Here is a 24,641-nt window from a genome sequence, read left to right as displayed (position 1 = left end):
CAGAAAGAGCCAGTGGTTTCCAACCCTATCCAATAGGCACACCTACCCAGTATGGCTTTCATGAATATGCATGAGATAGATTTGTATACATTGGAGACTCAGTGTATGCAAATCTATCTCACGCATATTCATGGTGGCCATCCAAAAAAACAGACAGGTTAGGTGTGCCTCCATGACTGGATTAGGAAGCACTGTCTCAAGCTGCAATAATGCAGCAAGATGTGGTAACAAATCTTGAGGTTTAACATGCAAAAAAAAAAAAAAAAAAAATCACTTTATTGTTCGTCATTAGCATCTTTGCCTCAAGAACTGCCAGTATTGGAAAAATAATAGGCCCAAATGAGAGGAAAAAAATCTTATTGTCACATGCAAAACAACTTAGTAATATTAAAATGGAATGACAAGATCCAGCGCCTCTGACCCTGCAGCCTGAGGAAGCCACTCGGGGGAAGCAAAGGGTAGAAAGACTTTGCTGCTGCTGCAGAAATGGCCCCCAGCAAAGTGCAGTATCACTTTAAGAACAAGGCTGGGATGAAGGCCATGTTACATCCACATTGATCTCCTTTTTTATTTAAAATATTTATTGCCCCTTCCCTCCAAGGTTCGGGGCACAGTACAATTAAAACAGACATAATCAAAACTCAGAGGACTAAGGCACAATCAAGAAACACTGCCATAAATATAAAAGACAAAGTCATATCAGTGCCACAGATAATAAGAAAGCAATACACATGGGGTTGGGTGGGGACTTTATAGTTACCAGTCTCTAATGCTGTAATGCCTGGGCGGGACAGATCCTTTGACTTGCACTCGGGGCACATTGGAAGAGAGATGGACCCTTTCTGCACACAGTTCTCTCTCTCTCTCCATGGAGAGCTATTATAGCCGAGTTCCAGGGCTCCCTGGGGGGGGGGGGGAGCATTAGTTTCAAGGCCCTTTTGTATTACTCCCACTACCAGCCCCTTTTCCTTCTTGGATCACAGGAATAATGATAATTGCAGTCTCTTTGCATCCAAAAAGAGCATAAGAACATAAAAAATTGCCATACTGGGTCAGATCAAGAGTCCATCAAGCCCAGCATCCTGTTTCCAACAGAGGCCAAACCAGGCCACAAGAACCTGGCAAGTACCCAAACACTAAGAAGATCCCATGCCACTGATGCAATTAATAGCAGTGGCTATTCCCTAAGTAAACTTGATTAATAGCCGTTAATGGACTTCTCCTCCAAGAACTTATCCAATCCTTTTTTAAACCCAGCTACACTAACTGCACTAACCACATCCTCTGGAAACAAATTCCAGAGCTTTATTGTGCATTGAGTGAAAAATAATTTTCTTCGATTAGTTTTAAATGTGCTACTTACTAACTTCATGGAGTGCCCCCTAGTCCTTCTATTGGGTTTCCAATTTCATTACTGATAGCTGATTTGATGACTGAGGAATATTTACAGCACCCAATTTATGTTTCAAATAAAATCAATAAATAATAGCACAGCAGGCAGATTAATAAACTTTGGACCTCACTCTTATAGCAAAGTCTTCAAATTTCTCTGGAAGCACACTTAATACTTGATCTCTTTCTCTTCCCAATCACTCAAGTTACTCTGACTGAAAATAGTTCAAACCCCTGTTCCATTCCCAATTTTCTCTCTGCTTCTCCCCCCTACGGAGTGGTTAGAATAAAGTGCCAATATTTTATCAGAAGTAAGTTCCAATCCTCATACCTTTCCTGAAGTCTTCTTAAATACTTTAACTCTCTTTATGAAGCATCAGATGGGCACTCTCCTCTCAAAAAAAAAACCCACCTGAATCCACAGCAACAGTGTTTCCAAATACCTTCCCATCTTTCCTTCTTCTGTGAAAGGCAAAATTCAGTCCCCCCTCCCCAAGATACTTCTCGAACGCAGCAGGTGGAAAAAACTGTCTCTTATACAAAGGGGGGAAATAACCCAGAGACAGGAAGGGTGGAAAAACATCATTGCATCAAAAATGAGGAGCTAGTTATTTGCAGAAAAACCAAACTGAAGCTTGCAACTTCACAACATCAGGTCACAGACAGGTCCAAACCCTGGCGGGGTTATAAGCACACAGTCTGAGTCTTCCCTTCCCTTGAGTTAACCATCCCCAGGGACACCCCAGTCCTCTGCAAAGTCTCTCAAAGTTGGATTTTATTTTACTTATTTATTTAGTGATTTTTTATATACCGCGGCACGTAAAACACATCACCTCGGTTTACAATAAACAATAAATCAGCAACAGGCTTTACAGACAATATGAAATTAATGTGGACATAATATAAATCATTTAAGAACAATTTAAGAACAAAAAAAATCAAGAGTAATCCCACTGGCAGGTAGACCCTCAAGGGAAAACCTGAACTCCCTTCCCCTCAATAAGTAGAAAACAAATAAAAGGGCAAGAGAGAGAGCACATGTCCACTTGGAAGGCTAACTAGAACTCCTGGAGGGCTGATGGCACTTGAAGATTATAAACAGCTAGAACACACCACCTGCAGCTCCCACATGGGGGGAGTAAAACCCAAACCTCTCCTTACTGAATTTACTCTGAACCTCCTCAGCTAGTTAGGACATTCCTTTTTTTTGTAAGTGTTTCCTACCCTTCTAAGAATAAATGTTTTCAATGGGGGTAATTTTCAAAAGGAGTTATGCGCATAAATGTAACTACTATTGTAGCAATTTTCAAATGCTATTTACTCACGTAAAGTGCATTTATGTGAGTAAATCCTATGGACAATTCAATGGCATATATTGTAGCAATTTTCAAAAACCCACTTACTTGAGTAAAGTGCATTTACTCGAATAAAGCCCAGTTTTACTCGAGTAAATGCTTTTAAAAATCAGGCCCAATGCCTTTTTGAGGCTTCAGGCTCCTTTATGCCTCGCAGAGGTGAGAAAGCAGCACCTGCCATTGAGCAGGCTCTCCTCTTCCAAACATGCAGGGCAGTGAGCATGAAAAGCAGTTTCTTTCTGCCCCCTCAACACCATAAAGGCACCGTTAACACAGAGAGACTAAGTCTGGCTGACCCAAAGAGCGAGGCTCACAGCTCCTCCGAGCGACATTTTTCCAGTGGTGTGTCTGGCGTATAGATCTGGAAACATCCGAGTATTGTATTGCTTTACACATGAACAGGATTGGAAAGGTTATCTTCCATGAACCACGACACAGGCGGCTGTTGTGATGGTGGTGTTCCATTCCTCACGCACCCCCTTCTGTTCTTTCCTCCCCTGCATAGACAGAACTGATATTTTGGCAGGGCCCAAGGTTGCCCTGGGTGGGCACTAGGCAGAGGGTTGAAAGGATGCTCATTATACCATTATCAATAAACTCTTCTCCCACAGCAGTCTCCGCCACAATGTCCCACTCTCCCCCCTTTGAGAGAGAGATTGCTGGGAGAGGGTGGGGTGATAACTCCCATCCCTCACCCTGTCCTCAGTAGGCTCGCTCCCAATCCTTGCTCATCTCCAGCAGTCTCTCTCTTTCAAGTCTCAACCCCCCCCACACACACACACTCCCCTTTTCCCTTAAGACAGGGGTAGCCAACTCCAAGAGCCACAAACAGGCCAGGTTTTCAGGATATCCATAATGAATATGCATAAGACAGATCTGCATGCACTGCCTGCATTGTATGCAAATCTTTCTTATCCATATTCATTGTGGATATCCTGAAAACCAAGCCTATTTTGGGCTCTCGGATCCGGAGTTTGCCACACCCCTGCCTGAGGACCCATCCTGTTCCCAGCGGTTTCTCTCTCCAATCCCCTTCCCATTCTGCTTTTGTCTTGACTGAGCAGACTGCTGAGTCTTCCCAGAGGTGTTATTTGCTATTTAGCAGACACAGGGACTGGATCAAAAGGGACCCTGCCAAAATTTTGCCAACAGTGGAATTAATCTTCATCCTCCTCTCAGCCCTCTGAGAATGATCCTGTAAAAACACATAAATCGATTATACTTTTAACTTTAAAGCTTTATCTGAATATTCAAATTCTGGTATCACTTTAGTAACAGCAATACAAACTCTCTCCACTGCCAGGCACATTGTAACCTATAGAGCAAACCTAGCATACCGTAACAGCTCTAACTCCCAGAACTCACGCAGTGAGGACCCAGGACCAGGCCTGCCTCTTTTGCTGCCCTGTGCAAACCATTACTACGTTGTCTCCCATGCAACTCCTTTCTGAGGCTTCTGAGTGCCTGGACAATGCTTACTGGAGTTGGGTTACAGCAGGCTACCAGATTTCTGATGGACAAATCTGGGATATTCGTTTTCTGCAGTACCAGCAGCGAGCAATCATTAGGGTGGTGGGGGGGAAGGATGGTCCAGCAGACTTTCCCCACAAAAACTGTAGTAATCTACCCTGGAAAAATAATTAAAAGTACACATTTTGTTACCACAAAATATTTCATACACAGTATATAAGCCCGAGTTAGGTCTGTAAGGTATTTCCTGTATACAAGAAAACTAATGATGCACCAGAAAGTGTCAAATCAGTGAACAAAATCCTTCCATTCCCAAAATACAGATTTTGTGTAGGAGACGTTCAGATGAGAGATTTTGCACTGGGTCTGCGAATATTTCACAATAATCAGTTAATACTGACCAGCCAGGCACAAAGCTACTCAGAATACGGACTGACTCAGTTGTGTGCCACAGGCCCATGCAGATGCCCAGTGGGCTAAGCAGGCTCTTCAAGGACCCCTCCCCCTCCCTCAGGAAAAGGCAGCACAGTGAACACTGTAATAGGGTCTAGAACATTAATACACTTCCTATTGGGAAAAAACAACAAGTCAGTCTGCTATAGATCCCTGCACAGACCCTGCACGCTATCAGGATCCATCATCTCAGTCACAAGTGCAGAACCCAGACAGACCCTCACCAAATACTGAATAAAGGGACCACAAACTAGAAATAGATATATATTGACAAAGATTAAACTGGAAACCCCAATAAGCTAGACTCTGAGAATAACAACGCTGGAGATATAGAAACAGAAATGCATTTCCTCCTGTACTGAGCAAATCTAAAGCTATCAGAGATGCATATTCATAATACTGACATATTCCAATCACTAAATTAAAAATAAAATGTTTTTTTTCTGTTTGACTGGGCATTTTATTTTTATAAATCATGTTGGTCCCATACTGTGTCCAACTCTTCCACTGAATCTGCTCTCCCCCACCTCCAATTTCATCTTAATTCCTGATTCCCCATGCTCCGTCTCATTCTCTGAGTCCACACTCTCCCCCCATCCCAAACCTCACCTAATGTAGGTCCCAGCTCTCCCACCAATCCCCAGTTTATTCTCCTATGGCATCCCCCACCAAACCCAAGTCCCCATTGTCTCTTGGAGACCCAACTCCCCTTCAGTCCTTAGGCATCCGTTATCCTCAAGACTCCGCTTCTCCCTTCCTTATCTCGGGGACCCCGTGAGCAGAGCAGCCCCCTCTTAAGTAAGCCCATTGCCTGTGGGCTTACTTAAGAGGGGCTGACGGTGCTGCTGAGCATGGAAAAAGCATGGAAGGAGGGTCCTTATTTGGGCCCTCTCCCTCTTTTTCCCCATAGCGCTTCCCAGTCCTCTTCCTCCTCACCCTCATAGCTGCTATACATCCCATGGCTCCCTTTCCCTCCTAATCCTCTGCCATGATTTCTCTCCCCTCATATGACCCTTTCTCCCTAGTGATCGTTCACGTTTCCACATGCTCCTGCCCTCCTCTCCATCTGTGCCCTCCCTATGGCTCTTAGTCCCTTGTAACTTCTGATTCCCTCTCTCTACAAATCCCTTCTCTAACTTCCCTCATCCCTACTCCCCTGCAAATTCAGACCCTTCCCACCTTCTAACCTCTGCTCTGCTTCTGTGCTTCCTCCTGGGCAGGCCCGTCTGACAGCTGTAGGAACAGAAAAGAAATCCAGCCCGGGGCCAGAAGAAAGGCTGCAGGTACAGGCAGGCCCTATAATGGCCCCACCCCCTGCTGCACGTGTTTCCTGTGTAAACAAGGAGCGGGGGCTGGGCATAGGGGCTGGGCATAGGGGCTGGCTCCGGGCTCGGGCCAGGCCCAGCACTGGATTTCATTTCTCTTGGCATGGGCTTGGCTGAAGATCTCCGCGGTATGCTGCTCACTTTTAGCAGCAGCGCATTCGCCGATGCCTTCTGCTGACCCCGGACACGTGGGTGGGCCACGGCCCACCCGTAGCTACCCCACTGGTTAACCCTTCCCTCTGGCCTCACTCGCTCCCCTGCCCCCACCCGATCCTCTTTGGCGACATTTTCCCTTCCCAGTTCTCCGAGCTGCCTCCCGTTAGGGTAATCTGTACGTGTTAATCCTTTTTTAATGTGCTTTGGGATTTAACTTTCCCATTTATAATATTTTTTGTGTAATTAGGCAATCACGCACTACAGATGTTTTGAAATTCAATTACTCTGCCCTAGATAATATTCAGCTTTGATTTGCAGGGTAAAGTGATCTCTGCTAATGTGATCTAACGCAGTCTGAGTTTCTACTGAGATGTAACCGTTAAAGATGTTGTGTTACATGCTCAGCAGGAAAATTAGAGACGCCACTAGAAGGATAACCATAGTTTTTCTCTTGGATTTCATTCAACTAAACTGTTGGCAGTAAGAAGTGAAATAGCAGCAGATATCTGGTTTCACCAAATATTACAGGCAATAATGCAGAACAAGCATCAGATATTTGCACGAGGTCATGTCACATAGGAAGAAAAGCCACTTTAGATGCGCCACTGAAATGCCCCATGACTATTTATTCTCCTTTGGAAGTCCTCAAATCCAAATATATTTTCTTCTGCCTCAAGCAATTGTAACTCTCGATCTGATGACTCAATGGACATTTTTTTTTTAAATATTTATTAATCTAAACATCCATGTCCTACCTAGCCAGAGAAGGACACCGACAGCATTTATCATGCGTCTGTGATGACACCGGCAGTCCGGCACAGAATTGTAAAGTGAGAAGTGCGAGCTTGGGCCATGCAAACCCTGAGGTACAGCTGGAGAGAGTCCGATGTTCAGGTATAAAAAAAAACAAGAGAATTAACTGTATAGAAAGGAGATGAGAACTTCACACTACTTCAGGCTGAATGTCAATGTATTCTAATTAATTTCCAAGTTAACTGAGAGCTCATGGTATTGGGAATAGATCCTCCTCTGCCCTGTTTCCCCCTCTGGGTCAGGCGCGGATGGTCTTTCCCCCCCTACTGTGATGTTACACTGATGATGCAGTCAGTGGCTGCTTATAAAGTGCAGAGTGAGGGGCTGGCGCAGTTATTTGCAGGAGGACAGCAAGCAGGGAGCATCTGTGCCGGCTTCCGGGACTGACCTGTAAGCAATCGAAGAAGAGGCAAGCACAGCATAGGACTAACCTCAAACTGAAACTGGAGTTACTTCATCCAACTGTCTGCCTCGCTTCATAATTGTTTTGACGGTTGACCTGTATGGTATTATTGGTTTTGGAGGAATATTTTATGAGGGATGTATAATATTTATAATGTGCATGATGTCTACTTTATTTTTTGTACCATGGTCTGGGCACTTTTAGGGGTAAAGCATGTCATTAAATGTAAGTTATTATTATTATGGTATCCTCTGTCTCCCATCTGCTTTTCCCCTTCCTTTCCTCTTCTCCTCAGCTTTTTTTCCCCATCTCCTATTTGGTTTCCTTCCTCTTTTCATTCTTTTCTGCCTCTTCCCTCTCCTCTCTTTCCTCTCCCCATCCTTCATTTTCAATCTCTCACTTCCCCTCTTCCATTTCCCTTCCTTACCCATACCATCCTCTCCTCTGCTTTTTCCCTTTCCTCTGCCCTTCTTTCTCTTACTGCCTCTCACACTTCCTCTATTCCCTTCCTCTTCCCTTTTTACTACCCACTTTCTCTCTTTTCTTAGTGCTGTGCTTCTCAATCTTTTTATGCTTTCCAACACAGAGAATGTTGTAAAGAATTATGTAAACAGAACTGCTGTCTGTCTGTAGGCACAATAACTCTTGAAAAGCGGGATACAAATTCACAAAATTGTATTTATTTATTTAATTGTTTTTATATACCGAGGTTTAGCAGATGCCTTCACTCCCGTTTACATTTTTAACAACGCAGTACAAGAGAATCAACTATATAAATGCAATACTGTACATAGGCAGAACTATATAAAGGCAATACTGCAATAAATTTGGCATGTATATATAAATTTGGCATGTATGTATAAATGCAATACATGCAATAAATTTGGCATGCGAGAAGAAATTGTGAACATCTCTGATAAGCTGAAAAACCAGCAGCATCAAATCAGTATCTTCATAGATCCGAGCCTCTGAAAAAAGCCCATCGCTTTCTATGGGAATCTGTTTGAACAGCCACCCTTTCGTCATTAACTCCTTCATAGTGTCCCACAGCACTTCTGCTTCCCTCTGGTTTGGGGGCTGAAGCTCAGGAACATGTTTTTGGCCTGACTCCTTTCCAGCTTGCACTGCCATGCTTTGAGAATCCGTTCCCTTCTCTCTGACCTTGGTGCTCACTAATTTGGACACAGGAACCGCCCCATCTTTTCCTTCCACCTCTGTAGGCCATCGAATCTGCTTAACTGGGGAACATTTCCTCATCGTAAGGTGGAGGTCTGGAGTCAGATGTGGATCCTCCCCAGGGACTCTAGGGCTTGTCTCCTGCTGCACTGTCTCCAGCACTCACCTCCTTCTCCTGCTGCTTCTCATCACTGCTGACGTAGAGGTTTGAAGCCTCAAACACAGGATAGCTCTGATCGCTGTGGACCTGCTTTTCTCTTCGCAGCATATTATTAAGAAAACAGTTTCAGAAAAACATCCACCAAGTACAGGTATCTTATCTAAATAGCTCACACTTTGTAAAACTAAATTACCTTTGGAGTCCAATATTCTGAAACTAAGTATCATTAATTTCAATCATGCATGTGTGTTCTTGTTCCTTTAACAGATTGCCACAAAGACTATAGAAAAGTGCATTTTTATGTCAGATAAGTTCTTTTCTTAATTTTTACTCCTCTTTTGTTCAGCAAATATCCTTGAATAAGGACAAGGCTCTTTAATGAAATGTTTTTCTCTTCTCTTTTGTAGGAATCCATTTTATTGTTCAGGAAAGGCTCATCCAGTTAAGTGTCAGATTTATTTTTCCTTTAGTTTATACAGTAAATGTTTCTGGCCAGTGTAATGCTTTTTTTTTTTTTTAAGTTAACTCACAGCTTTGCAGTTTGGGATCATAGGCCTCATCAGTCGGCTTCTTCTAGGCCCCCTACACAGGTCACCTACTGTCCAGATTTTAACATCTCAAAAGGGAAAACCCTTCTATACTGAACTGACTGTCTTCTGCATGTTCCCTTTAAATGTCTTGCTAATAGTCTTATAGGATCCTAGGTGTATTGTGTTACAGCTAGCTAAATAAAAAGAAACAGGGAACATAAGGTATTCCCTTTATCTTCTTATATTTAAGTTGCACAGTTCTTTGATTTTGTTCTGAATTATTACAGATTAATAGAATTTCAAGCTGCTCACTTTTATACCACTCTGGTCCCTTCACTCTCCTGTGTCCCACCACTACTGCTTTCTGCCACTGATATGCAGTCCTGGCCATGGCTCGTCTGCTGCTGCTGCTGCAGACTGACACTGTACTCTGTGACCGTTCTGCAGTGATTTTCTTCTTTTCCCTATTGCAAGAATAAATATTCTGATTCTTTTCCTCTTAAAGTTTGGGCAAATTCTCCTTCCTTGATCAGTGGGTTCTCTCTCTGGCCACATTCTGAGAGTGGCTCACATTCAGCTTTGAAGAGCTGTTTAATATTCTAGAGTGAAAAGATGTTTGTCTTTCCCAAGGTTTATATTATCTTATAGTTTTAACAACAACCAAATTTATTTAATTAGGATTTTTATATTCTGCTTTTCACACTTTTTTTTTCAGCACTTCAAATCTGATTACATTCAGGTACAGTAGGTATTTCGCTATCCCCAGAGGGCTTACAATCTAAGGGGGTCAGTTATCAAACTGCTATATGGCATTTTTGCATGCAAAAATTCCATAATGCATAGTGTGATGCAAATTAGAAAAAGGGGAGGAGTTTGGGATGGGTTTTGTGGCCAAGTGGGCTGGCTTCATAATTTGTGAAGCCATATCGCATGTCTTTAATGCTTATTTTAACTACACCTTTTTCATTTGCATAAAGCCATGGGATAGGGCTTTATTGCACTTTGCAATGTTTTTGCAAATGCCATTTTTAAGCTCCTGGAGAGCCAGCCTAGCTATCAGGGCCATAATGCCCTCCATACTAGGTAGGTATTTATACCTCTATATGAGGCCTACCTAGTCACTTGAGGTGAGGTTTAGGTATTAGTGTAGGGGTTAGGGGCCATTTTGACATTCAAAGTAAGACATACGAACAGAACAGTGCACTCTTGTGAAGATTTGATGACCTTCGGAGTGAGGAAACTCACCCCAGGATGAGATTTGTGCAGTGTTCTCTCAACCTACCTTGATGTTACCCAGGTAGAGAGTCCATCAAGCTAGGCTGAGAGAACATTGCACAAACTTCCTCACTCAGAAGGTCAACAAATCTCTCTCTGTGTCTCTCTCTGTGTCTCTCTCCTGAAAAAAGTGTGAAAAGCAGAATATAAAAATCTAAATTAAACATGACTAAGGGTGAAAATATTTGGTGGTTGTTAAAACTATGAGATATAAACTTTGGGAAAAACAAACATCTTTTCACTCTAAGAATATTAAACAGCTCTTCGAAGCTGAATGTGAGCCACTCTCAGAATGTGGCCAGAGAGAGATCCCACTGACCAAGAAAAGAGAATTTGCCCAAACTTTAAGTGGTTGTAGGAGGGCCCTGATAGCTACTAAAAATGGGCCCCCCAGTGGTTGTATGTAGGAAATACACGCTAATACCTATGCGAAGCACTAAGCACACTTTGCGATAAACAGCCTATTACCATAAAACACGCCCCTTTTCCTATTGTATGCGATATTTAGTGCATTTTGATAAATCCAGGCTTAAGTTTGTACCTGAGGCAATGGAGGGTAAAGTGACTTGCCCAAGGTCACAAGGAGTGACAGTGGGACTCAGCCTAAGGGGAAATGGGTTGGTATAGGTGAAGCTTCCGACCAGTCCCCTCCTTGCCTCGATCTGCCAGCTGTTGGTGAGGATTTAAAGGGCCTTGCCAGTAGGTTGAGTCAACAAATCTGACAGAAACAGAGGTGAAAACATGTAAAAAAAAATGTACAAGAAGGATATTTAGTCCTCCATATGTCTGTTAAAAAAAAATTAGAAATTAACTGAAAAAAAACTAGGAGGAGGAAGTTGATTTTTTAACTGTGGAACTGGATCTGTCTGATCCCATAGGACTGATGTTCCAATCCACTCCAGTAAAATATAGACCCATAAAGAAGTCTTGTAAAATATGAAGTAGCTTGGCAAAACACTTGCCATGACTGAAATTAAGACCATAAATAGTCGATAAAGTAAACTTATGTAATTATAATTGACCATTCAGAAGGACATATCAACCCTCTGAGAGCTGGCCTTTGCTGGGTGCAGCAGCTACAGGCCAACAAGTCTCTTTCTGAAGAAGAAGCTCGTCAGGCTGGATGCCAGGAAGCGGTGATAGCCTACAGTGCAGATGCCCTTTATGATCTTTTACAGACTTCCGCCTGGTCCATGGTCTCAGCGGTTTCGGCTAGAAGGTTATTGTGGTTGCAAAACTGGGCAGCAGATGTGTCTTCTAAATTGTAGTTGGGCTCTCTCCCGTTTAAAGAGAAGTTGTTCTTTGGCAAGGAACTGGAAGGCATGATACAATCTTTGGTAGAGAATAAGGTCCATCGTCTCCCAGAAAACAGGCCAAGGTCGAGAGGTTCTTTTTCCTGGAGGTCTCATTTTTGTGGTGGCCGGAGGGCTCGAACACCCTGAGCGCCCACTTCGTCGTTCCAACAGAATACTGGAAGACAACAATCTTGGCCTCAGTCCTTTCAAGGGCGGCGTTTCGCTACACCCGCTACCTCCCCGTCTGCTCCAGGGGGGAAACCTTCACGATGATGGGCAGCCGGTTCATTCCTCGATTCCAGTGGTAGGGGGCAGACTGTCTGTTTTACGAGGAATGGAACAAGATCACGTCAGACCAGTGAGTTCTATCTGTGATAAGAGACTGCTACACTTTAGATTTTGCACACCAGCCACGCCAACAGTTTCTGGTCTCTCCTTGCGGGTATGCCACGAAATGTCGAGCAGTAAAACAGACTGTGCAATGCCTTCTTGCCCTGGGTGCCATTGTTCCAGTCCCTCCATCAGTTCAGCGCAGAGGCCATTATTCCATTTACTTTGTGGTACCAAAAAAGGAAGGGTCCTTCCGTCCCATTCTCGATTTAAAGAATACCTCTCCTCTACACACCTAAATGCACATAAGATAAACCTCCCTCTCAAATCTTTTCGTTACCTAATTTATTTGCTGCTTCTATTTTTCTTTCTTTCCCTTATCTATTAATTAAATCTCTCTCCCTTTGTTTTACTTTATTTACCACTTTCTATTGCAATGTAACTTTTTTTCTTTATCAAATCATTATATGTAAACCAATGTGATGACATATGTTGAATGTCGGTATATAAAAATAAGTAAATAATAGGGAGGGATTTGTGAATCAGAATACAAGAACTTCTACTTCTGGTATCAAAAGGTGCAGCAGTGACTTGTCCACCCAATTTCATTTGCATTTAAGGTGTTTTAGTTGTGATAAATGCGACTCCTGCAGAAAAATAATTTGACCTTTCTCATCCTTTATAAATTTCAAAATTGTCACCCTCTTACCGCTCGACATTTCGTGGTACATTCAAAGAAATTATCTTAAGACCAATCAGCATTCAAAATGACTATGAAAGTATGTGTGACACAACCCTTTGAGATTTGTCACTATTTGGCCATAGTCTTGAACCCTTTGAGCTAGGATAGCAAAGGTAGGGGATGGAGGTGGGTACCAGTTGGAGTAGCTCTTTCACTAAGTTGCTGGAATAGCGAGCCCCCTGCTGTATTATAAAAGCAGCCTGCAGTTTAGTTAAGGGTAGAAGGTGAAGGAGTAATTTTTCTAAGTTAAATTATGTTCCCCTACTCAGGTACTAGGACTCATTGTTCAGATCAACCCCTGAGCAGCAAGGGGCATGTCCTTTCTGAGTTTGGTTTTGGACATACTTTTGAGGGCCTTGTCTTGTGAGAGCCCTGATATCCCTGGCTAGAGGATTTCAGGGTATCTAACAGTTAGGTTAGATCAGGAAGTAGAGAAGATTTGTATGCTCTCCCTTTGTCAGGGTTGATAGGCTTTGAACCTGTGACCCGTGAAACCTGCTGCAAAGGCAATTGGCTTGCCTAGAAGTCTAGTTTATTTGTCCTGTTTCTTGGGAGAGTCAGACTCCCATCCCACCCACCCCTGCAGTCATCTGGTCAAGCACTGGGTGTACCTCTTATTCATAGCTGTATATAAGGCATGCTCAGAGGGCACTTCTGGTTATGTCTTGACTTGGACAGATGTATGAGTGCAACTCCCAAGAGCATTCAAAAATTCACTGTGTGTAAGAAGACAGGGAGGCAATCGTTGGTAGCCCTTTGGGCGAGCAGTCTACAGTCTGTCAGAAAAAGGGCTGTGGAAAATCGTACTGTGCAAGGAAGAGCAGGCCTCTGGGGATTGAAGAATGGGCGTAGGCCCTGGTTGTTCTCAATGGCATGGAAACCACGGAATTGTTGTCAACTAAAATTTTGACCTGCCTTGACACCATATTGCAGATTGTGTTGGAAAAAGTAGCACAACATGTGTCACATATGAAGGAGCAAGACACCCATATCGAGGAAGTGGAGACACAGGTCAGTGAATTGGAGGATTCCATGTCTGTAACATGGCAGGAGGTTGAACTAAATGAGTGGAAATTCAAATTTTTGTGTGACAGACACAAAAGACCTAGAAATATGTGGCCATCAATTTACTCTGTGTATTGTTGGTGTCCCAGAGTGGCCACTTGTAAATTGACTGGGCATACATGGTCTTGGCTCCCACTCTCCTTATGTTGAGCCCTCTGGTTCTGGATCTTTGACAGTGTCCTAGATATTGATGAGAGTGCAGGTCCATGCACAAGCTAGGGTCAGACACAGGAAACAGAATAGAGTGATCCAAGATCAAGCTAGTGTCAGTGGTGGGTGGCAGATGAGTGATCCAGGTTCAGGCTAGGATCAGTGGCAGGCAGCAAGCACGAATGGTCAGAGTTCAGGCGTGAGTCAAATCCAGTAGTCAGTCTGAGGGAAGGCATAGGAGACGTGGAGAAGGACTGAGACAGCAGGCCATGATGGAAAAGGTTGACTGGAAGAGGCTAGACTGGAGAGAATCAGCAACAAGAAGGTAGGAATGAAGCAGCAACTTACACTACAAGGGAACTCTAGGCGAGCTGTTGCTGAGGCAGAGTGAAGGTGTCAGAAGAGCCCTTTTATAGGGCTGCCGAGATGTCATGAAGTGGTTCTTGGCCCCTTTCCCACCATGGACCTTTTAAGAAGGGCCAGCTTTGTTGTGTGTGCACCTAAGGGACTTCAGAGCTGAGTAGCAGTGGTGGAATTCTGCCACCGGAGAGCGTGGTCAATGGGTCGGTGGCCGGCATTGGTTATGAGTGCCACGGCTCATGGGGTCTACCCGTGAACTGTGGAAACGAAAGTTTCACTCCTATAATAGGATTGGCTTCTTCCTCTGTGTTCCTTTCCTCTGTTTGGTTTCTGACTGACGTTTTCCCGGCCACTATCTTTGATCAACACGCAATTTCTGTCTCATTTAATTTACAGTCTGGAAGGGCCTGTCAGGGCACCTGGCGATTTATTGTTTTATTAAGATAGAAGGAACTAGCCCAAGCAATTCTTGTTGCTGTGGGTGATTTTTCTCAGGAGAATTCTCCCATATTGAAAAGGGGAAACTATAAAAGTGGTATTGAAGGGGGAAACATTTTTTACTGTTTAGCTAAAGCTCATAATTGACTCTGCTAAATAGAACTGCTGATTTGGAAAGAAATCATAAGCTTATTTGCTTCAGATGCTGCGTAAATGGACTGTGGCCCGAATAGAGATGTTTTTCTCGATATACCAAAGATTTTACGAACAAGGGAATAAGCCAGGAGCATTGTTATTGAGGGCCGTAAAGAAGAAATGTGAGTCCATTCTTATTCGTCAGGTTCAATCTGGGTAGGGTAAGCTTTGTACTCACATTAGCAGAGGTTAGCGAGGTGTTTTGACAATAATATTAGGTTTTATCTTTTCCACTTAACTATCTGTGTTGGACGTCTTGGACAGTTTCCCTCCCTTGCCTTGATCCTCTTCAGGCAGACTCTGTACCTTCTCTTGAAATCCTGAAAGTTTATCCCCTCTTTTTTTTTTTTTTTTCATCCAGTAAATGTCCAGGACCCGATGGGTACCCAGTTGAGTTTCACAAGATATTTTGGAGATGCTCGGGCCTCTAACTTCTTGATTTTCTTAACTCACTGCAGGCTCCAAAAGCAACTTGCAGATTTCTTTCTGATGCAGTTATTTTTATCCTCTCCAAACCTAGTAAAGACCTTTTTGGAGTGTGTTTCATACTAACCTATGTCTCATTAATTTGGATATGAAGCTGCTGGCTAAGGCGGTAACTTTTAAACGGGAGCGTATGCCAGCTCACACCTAGGGACATGGCCATTTTATAACTTGTGTGCAATAGTTATAAAATAGCCCAGGTATGAACAGCTGCATACCTAATTTTAAGCTTGTGAGCGCCCAGCAGCGTAAGTCAGGTTTTCACCGAATAAGTGAGGGAATTTTAAAACCAGTTTGCGTCCAGTTTCACCAGTTTGTCCATCAGTTCACTCAGTGGAGAGGTAGGTCCTCCAAACCCTCCTGGTTTAATAGCCTGCCCTCCTCCCAGTTATTCCAGACCTGTCAAACTCCCTAGCGATATCTGGAAATAATTTTATTAACACTTACGCCTCCTCAGTGGCAGAAGTAAAGTTTTATATGGCACTGGACCTGGGCACACACCCGGGCACATAAGTAATTGTTTGCACATCCCTTGCCCCTGCCCGGGAATGCCCAGACCATGTCCAGATCAGGCCCTTTCTGGTTCGGATTGAGATATTTGGACTTCGGGAGATGTGTGTGCTTTTAAAATCCACTGGATGAGCGCATGTACGATATGCACATGTATCTCTTAATTTCGGCATGCGCCAGCCTTTTAAAATTCGCCTGTGACTAGATGGATATGTTAAAGGACAAAATTCTATTCTGGGCCATTATGGCCTGTTTGATTCATGGAAAAATGACTCCTACACAAGCAAACCAAGTTCCCAATTAATCTTTATATCCATCTACTTGTAGCTTCTGTTTAGATCACAAAATGGAGGCATCACTCATTGCAGTGTATAGCACACAATGGTGATAACACATCCATCTATTCATCTGTAAGATGTTATGAGAAGTTCATGCCTAAATTAATACAGCCCAAACAGGATTTGTTGAAGGAAGATTTTATACATCTAATACAAGAACATTGTTTAATTTCATGCATGTCGCCTGCTCCTGTCACGTTTCTCTTGACACTGATAAGGCCTCTGATAATCTTTCCTGGCCTTCTTTGTTTGCATCTTTGCATAAATTTGGGATTTCTGATTAGTTTTATCTTAGATGCATGCTATGTAGAGCAATCTTTGCACACAGATAACTGTCAGTGGTTATCTCTCTTCATCTTTTAAGATTCACGCCAGGGATACCTGTTTTCTCTTCTTTTATTTAATTTGGTCCTTGAAATCTTTGCTCTCACGGTTCAGGAAATTCTGGAAATTACAGTAATTTCTGTATCAGGGCATGCTTGTAAGACTTCGCTCTATGCGGATGACCTTGTACTTTATCTAACAGAGGTTGCCAGAGCTACTCTGGTTCTTTGAATTATAATTAAGGAGTATGGATCTGTTTTGGGTTATAAAGTTAATTTGCAACACTTAGGAACTCTTTGGTTGGTCCACTTATGAGAATACCTCAGAGCTCAGTAGGATTTAAATTAGCTAAGTTCAGATTCATTTCTGGGAATCAAGGTCATTCCTGTCTTGAAATCTTTTTCAGGCTAACTTTCCTCCATTGCTTGATCAGACTAAGAAGGAACTACATCAAGGCTGGGCAACTCCAACCCTGAAAAACAGATCTGGTTATCAAGACATCTACAATAAATATGTATGAGATAATCTGCATGCACTGCCTCCATTGTATGCAAATCTATCTCTGGCATATTCATTGTAGATATCCTGACAACTTAATCTCAGGGCCGGTGCAAAGGTATCGGATGCCCTAGGTGAAACTTCTGCCTTGCGCTCGTTCCCCATTGCACCCCCTCCCCCGGTGAATGGGGGATGATCATCGCAAGCTGCCTGGGAGGGAGAGAGAAGCGCTGGCTGGTGCCTGGGGAGGGGACACACGTGCTCACCTCTCGCAGTTGTCTATATTCATGAAACTCATATAACAATAACATCCCCATATATATAATTTTTTTTAAACTATTTTTGGTAACTGTTTCATTCCATAAGTTTTGGAAAGTTAGAAATCATACCTCTTCCAACCATCTGATTTTCTCTTTGAAACAGACAACTGTTGATCTCTGTTTAGGTTTCCACCTTCCCTCTTCCACCTGACCCCCCCACAAGACTTGCCAAAAGTCCAGCGGAGGTCCGGGAGCGACCTCCTGCACTCGGACCGTCGGCTGCCAGTATTCAAAATGGCGTCAATAGCCTTTGCCCTTACTTTGTCACAGGGACTACTGGTGCCATTGGTCAGCCCCTGTCACATGGTAGGAGCACAAGATGGCACCGGCCATCCAGTGCTCCTACCATGTGACAGGATCCGGCCAATGGCACGGATACCCTGTCACCTGGTAAGGGCCATCGGCGCCATTTTGATTAGTGGCAGCCGACGGCCCGGAGCGGGAGATCGCTCCCGGGACCCCCACTGGATCACCAGGTACCTGTAAAAAGGTTTTGGGGGGGGTCGGGAGGGTGGGGGAAGCTAAGAGGTTACTTTTAAAGGGTCGGGGTGGGTTTTTTGTTTATCGGCTGGGGCACAGCTGATAAAATGCGATCGGGCCCGATGGAAAAAAACCCACATGTGCATCGGAACCGGAATCCGAACCGGTTCCGATGCACATCTCTACCTTTTACTACTATTACTTATCACTTCTATAGTGCTACATGACATACGCAGTGCAGTACATATAAACGAGATAATCTCTCTAGAGCAGGGAATATCTAATCAAGACAAACAGGGCAAAAAAGACTTTTGGAATTTTATTCATTAAGGCTGTAAGCAGGGTAATTAAGATTTAAAAACCGTCTCAAAAAGGCAAGTTTTTAGACTGGATTTAAATAACTGAAGGGGGGGGGGAGCACAACACAGCAGCTCAGGAAGTCTGTTCCAAGCATACGGCACAGCCAGGTGGAAAGCATGGAGTCCGCATTTGGTAGTAGTAGAGAAGGGCATAGATAGTGACTTGCCTGCTGAGCGCAGTTCATGAGGAAGGGTGTAGGGAAAGATAAGAGAGGAGATAGTGAAGAGCTGCAGCATTAAGGCTTTTCTAGGTGAGTAAGAAGCGCTTGAACTGTATGCAGAAACAGAGAAAGCCAGAGTAGTGACTGAAAACCCTCCTTAAATGGTGCTAGACCAGGCATTTGATCTAGTCCTCCTTAAAAAAAAAAAAAAAAAAAAAAAACCTTGGACAAACAGGTAACTCCCCTGAAAGCAGGAATGAAGAGTGTAGGCCTAGGGGGAGAACAGCTAGGTCCTGGTCTCCAAGAGAAGGCAGCTCCTGCACTATTGCTGTCCTGAATGTAAATGCTGTCCTTGTTTGTTCTGCTGAAGGTAAGCAATTTGCGTTCTGTTACTGTTTGTGTTCTAAATAAAAATTAGAAATCAATAAAGTACCTGGTGCAATAGTGAATGATAAACAGGTATCCACCACCATTTCTCTTAAAGCATGTAAGAACTCCACTAAGGTCAATAGAAATAGAAGACTTATTTTATTTTGCTTTTTTTATTTTACGTTGTTTTTTTTATATAAGGAAGAAGTGGACATGTCATGTTTTTGAAAGGCTTTCAGCCAAAAAATTGGAAGGTTTTCTGATTTATGATTGTGGCAGCCCTCTGAATTAGCCATGAGATGTCCCTAGTATCCCATTAGTCAGATAGAAAGTAACCACAGTGCAGCACCTCCTCCAGAGGCTGTCTGATTTATTGGGTGGATCTTTTGTATAAGATAGAAAGAGGTGTGGCATTTTGGGGGTGGGTCACAAGGGCACACGGTCCTATGCCAGTGGTTTGTTTGTTTTTTTGTTTGTTTTTTTTTACATTGACCTTAGCGACCAGCTCTTCATTCCTTCAAATGGCAAGTTTCTTTGTTTTGTATCCAACTGAGACTTTTGTCATCAGCCATCTGCCATATTAATGTTCAGAGCATTACTGTGTGTTTATGCTTTGAAAAAATGTCGCAAATTGGTGAGGCAAAACTTCTGTTGCTAAATCCATGTTGACTTTGTCCCATTAAACTATGCCTATCTATATGTTCAGGGTGGGACCTGGGTCCTTGTGCACTTAGGGCCTGATTTTAAAAAGCATTTACTCAAATAAAACTGGGTTTTACTTGAGAAAATGCACTTTACTCGATTTAAGTGGTCTTTTGAAAATTGCTACCATATATGCCATTGAACTGTCCATACGATTTACTTCCATAAGTGCACTTTACTCTAGTAAATAGCTTTTGAAACTTGCTACGAAATAAGTTACATTTATGCACATAACTCCTTGCAAATTACCCCCTTACTGTGAGCGAATGGCTTTTGAACGTTGCTAAGATATTAAGTTACATTTACATGTGTATCTCCTTTGAAAATTCACCTGTTTGCATGTAAGGTTATCTTTTTTTTGGGGGGAGGGGGGTTGTAATATTAGAGTTCATTTTGATCAATCCTGGATGTGGAAAGTGCTCCCTTTTACTTAGATTACTAAATACAAAAAGGCTACCAAGTTCGTTTTCATGGAACAATAAAAATATGCCCTTTTGGATCATAATATACTGGATAGTATTTAGTATGTTTCACTGAACTCTTCCCAGTGAAAAAAAAATGGCAATTGGATGTCTTCCTTAGAAAGTGACATGCGAACAGTATTACCACTGAGTTTGTTCAATATTTTTCCTTTTTTTGGTCCAGTAGTTTCTCCTATTTCTTCCAACTCATTTGGAACCAATGCCAGGATCTTGGTACCTTGACATTTAGGGCCAGATTTTCAAAGGGGTACGTGTGAAAGATACGTGCATACCCCCTCCGAAAACCTGGCCCAAGCTCCCCCTGCACGCGCCGAGCCTATGTTGCATAGGCTGCCGGCGCGCACAAAGGGTTTCTTGGGGGGGGGGGGGGGGGGGGGTTGGTGTCGTCAGGGGCGTGGCCGCGGCCTCCGGACCAGCCCCCGGACTGGACCATGGCGTGCCGGCGGCCGGCCCGGCAGGTGTAATTTGTGCAACAAAGGTAGGGGGGGTTAGGGAGGGGAAAGTACGGGGGGGGGGGGGGTGGAAGGAAAGTACCCTCTGAGGCCGCCCCGATTTTGGAGCGGCTTCGGAGGGAATGGAGGCAGGCTGTGCGGCTCTGCTCGCACAGGCTGCCAACCCTGGATTTTAAAGGATACGCACGGCTACGCTACGTGCGTATCTATTAAAATCCGGCGTACTTTTGTTTGCGCCTGGTGCGTGAACAAAAAGTATGCGCGGGCGTAACTTTGTAAAATTTACCCCTGAATTTGCAATTATCCAAGGATTCTTCCCCTGTTTTAATGGATCCTTCCTCCCCCTGTTGCCAGGCTGGTCATTGCAGCAATGGTCTTAAGATCAAGAGTCATCTACCAGGACTCCCTCTCGAACCTTCCACCATGGGCTCTAAATGCAGCCCCTAGGTTTCACCCTTAAAGATGACCATGACTTTCGTTCCTTCCCTCAGAGCATCTCTAGCTCCGGCCAACCCAGGGTGCTGAATGCTTGATCTAAGAATCAAAGTAGGGACGTTCTGCATGATAACACATAGCATTGCTACTGAGCCACCAGGCGGGCTGGCCTCTCTTTTTTTCTTTTTGGTATTTTTCAACTCACGTATAAAAGCATTGAGTAGTTAGCATGCTCCAGCCAGATGGAGTGATTGAACTAACTTCTGTGAAAATTCATTGATCAGGTCCTAACTTGGAGGGAAGGTAAAGCATGGAGTTGGTACTTACTGTATTAAAAAAGACCTTAACCCAATAAAGATGGATACGTTTGCAATGGCACTGAAATTTAAAAGCACTAGAAGATTCGTGCATAAGCATAGTTTTCAATTCCTTCCTTGTTTGGAATTCTGTGTGATGTCATTGCAACTATTTGCTTTGATATTTCATTAGATGAGTAAGGAGACTAATGTCTAAACCTGAACCAAGTCTTATATCAGAATAACTCAACAAATACAACAGAATTAAATATGCAATCTAGATACTGCCTGGAAATGCAGTCTGAATAAGTAAATATAAATGTTTTGAGCCAATACTAAATAACCAGAATTTTTGGTATATGCTTAAAAGTTTATTAATCAACATAAGGCATATAAAAAATGAAAAACAAGCATATCCTTCCAAAATTGAGATTCAAACCATCAGCAAAAAAATGCGACATTGAAACTTTTTTCCTGGGGAAAAAAAACAAGTAAAATACAATGCAATAAAACAGATTATGTTCCACGAATAATTTTATCAATTTTAATTTTACAGCATTATTAATTTTGGGTGAACACAGAAAAAAAAATTTTCTTCAGAGTTATTTAATGTCAAAACAGTTCTTTACTGCTTCGTTATCGCCAAGGTGCCTCCATCATATAATGAAATGCTGTTCTCGTTTGGGACCTTCCTCAGAGAAGGATATAACTGTGCCCTCTGTAATTTTTGCTATGGAGAATGTTTGTTTGAATAGGCCCAGTCCTTGTAAGGTTCCATGACAGCTCAAAGAAGAGCAGTGTTGTACCCTGTGCCTGAAAGGTTTGACCAGTAAAACACGTACATAAAAGCCGATGAAATATTAAGGTGAAACAGGTGCACAGGTGTAACTCTTCCCTGATATTTTTTGTCATGCGTATTCTGAACAGTTAAGTCTGTGAAACAGCACATGGTGAGGGCATTAACATCTCATTTGTTAAAAACATAAATTCATATTCTGGAACTGCCTGAATGCCGGATAGTTTGTAATTCTGCTTTTTCATTGTGTCATAGCCATTAACAATAAAATAAAATTTAAAAAAAGATAATGAGGTTTATTTATAGTGGAGGAAGGAAAATTTCAGGAACAAAAAACTTTTTTTTTTTCCCCCCTATCTTCTGCAGAACATTTTAAGCTTTCTAGCTACTAGCCTTGTTGTTTGCTGCTGCTTTATAACCTTACTGTTGCTTTTGCCTTCCTTTAAGTATCGTTTTTTGGTCTCACTTTCTGTCAGGTGAGGTTTCTAGTGGAACACACACGTTGCTCACACAGCCACAGCTCTCCACATAGTTGTACTGGTAGTTGATGGTGATACCATTTGCGCAATACAGTTCCACCTGCCTGTAACTGGTCTTTAGCTCCTGACAACAGGTACATTTATGAGCCATCTTCTCTTCTTCCTTTGCAAACCTGAGCAGACACAACCAAAAGAGAATTTATGATTAGACTACTTGTCTGCATATTGTAGTCTTCTGTTTTATTTCCCTATGTGTCACTGCTTATCTTTTAAGGATATTCTCAGTCCTTCAAAACTGTGTCTCTCTTGTATGGACTAAACTAGTGTCATCATGCTGATCACCTCCATGACCAGAAACACCATTAGAATGACTTGTGGTTTCTGTCTCTGCACGCATTTCTATACTGAGCACATTTCTATACTGAGGATCGATCTGAAGAAAATAGGATAAAACATAAGCATTGTCAAGCTAAGTGTAAAACATTGATAAGACAGGCAACGAGAGAATTTGAAATGAAATTGGCCATAGATGCAAAAACTCATAATAAAAACTTTTTAAAATATATCCAAAGCAAGACACCTGTGAGGGAGTCTGTTGGACCATTAGATGACAGAGGGGTTAAAGGGGCTCTTAGGGAAGATAAGGCCATTGCAGAAAGACTAAATGAATTCTTTGCCTCCGTGTTTACTAATGAGGATGTTGGGGAGATACCAGTTCCGGAGATGTTTTTCAGGGGTGATGAGTCAGACGAACTGAACCAAATCACTGTGAACCTGGAAGATGTAGTAGGCCAGATTGACAAACTAAAGAGTAGCAAATCACCTGGACCAAATGGTATGCATCCTAGGGTACTGAAGGAACTAAAAAATGAAATTTCTGATCTATTAGTTAAAATTTGTAACCTATCACTTACAATCATCCATTGTACCTGAAGACTGGAGGGTGGCCAATGTAACCCCTATACTTAAAAAAGGCTCCAGGGGCTGATCCAGGGTAACTATAGACAGTGAGCCTGACTTCAGTGCTGGGAAAACTAGTGGAAACTATTCTCAAGATCAAAATCGTAGAGCATATAGAAAGACATGATTTAATGGAACATAGTCAACATGGATTTACCCAAGGGAAGTCTTGCCTAACAAATCTGCTTCATTTTTTTGAAGGGGTTAATAAACATGTGGATAAAGGTGAACTGGTAGATGTAGTGTATTTGGATTTTCAAAAGGCGTTTGACAAAGTCCCTCATGAGAGGCTTCTACCAAAACTAAAATGTCATGGGATAGGAAGCGATGTCCTTTCGTGGATTACAAGCTGGTTAAAAGACAGGCAACAGAGAGTAGGATTAAATGGTCAATTTTCTCAGTGGAAAAGGGTAAACAGTGGAGTTCCTCAGTGATCTGTACTTGGACCGGTGCTTTTCAATATATATATATAAATGATCTGGAAAGGAATATGACGAGTGAGGTTATCAAATTTGCGGATGATACAAAATTATTCAGAGTAGTTAAATCACAAGCAGACTGTGATACATTACAGGAGGACCTTGCAAGACTTGAAGATTGGGCATCCAAATGGCAGATGAAATTTAATGTGGACAAGTGCAACGTGTTGCATATAGGGAAAAATAACCCTTGCTGTAGTTACACAATGTTAGATTCCATATTAGGAGCTACCACCCAGGAGAAAGATCTAGGCATCATCGTGGATAATACTTTAAAATTGTCAGCTCAGTGTGCTGCAGCAGTCAAAAAAGCAAATAGAATGTTAGGAATTATTAGGAAGGGAATGGTTAATAGAACATAAAATTTTCCATTTTGCATTACTTTCACTTCCACTGTTGATTAGAAACCTTTGGCTGAAATACTGCAAAAATTGGATCTGAAAAGACTTGAGTGACTATGGATAAAATCAGTGATGAAGAGCTATGATTAGAGGTAAATTAGTAACATCAGGTTCTACATACAGGGGTAGATTTTCAAAAACGGCGCGTTGGCGTACTTTTGTTGGCGCTCCAGGCGCCAACAAAAGTACACGGAATTTTAGTAGATACGCGCGTATCCGCTAAAATCCTGGATC

The 24,641-nt window shown here is 42.7% G+C and overlaps 1 protein-coding gene and 1 long non-coding RNA gene across 2 annotated transcripts in view; both read right to left on the bottom strand.

Annotated features, from left to right (window-relative positions):
- Positions 1-1,301: 1,301 nt before the first annotated feature.
- Positions 1,302-5,965, bottom strand: LOC115079487. The gene is made up of 3 exons (XR_003853297.1): positions 5,858-5,965; positions 4,227-4,375; positions 1,302-3,942 (listed from the first exon to the last, which is right to left on the bottom strand). It is a non-coding gene; the product is annotated as an uncharacterized LOC115079487 (long non-coding RNA).
- A 16,585-nt stretch (positions 5,966-22,550) lies between these two features.
- The window catches only part of LOC115079486 (mucin-5AC-like), a 186,495-nt gene continuing 184,404 nt past the window's right edge, over positions 22,551-24,641 (bottom strand). Inside the window, exons 33-34 of the mRNA XM_029583111.1 lie at positions 22,864-23,000; positions 22,551-22,740 (exon numbers count right to left, since the gene is read on the bottom strand). Of these exons, the coding sequence (XP_029438971.1) occupies positions 22,551-22,740; positions 22,864-23,000 (327 nt within the window). The remainder of the gene's footprint in view (positions 22,741-22,863; positions 23,001-24,641) is intronic.

This window comes from Rhinatrema bivittatum, chromosome 17, assembly GCF_901001135.1.
Source record: "Rhinatrema bivittatum chromosome 17, aRhiBiv1.1, whole genome shotgun sequence".
In the NCBI taxonomy this organism is placed as follows: Eukaryota; Metazoa; Chordata; class Amphibia; order Gymnophiona; family Rhinatrematidae; genus Rhinatrema; species Rhinatrema bivittatum.
This window is presented reverse-complemented; position numbering and strand designations above follow the sequence as displayed.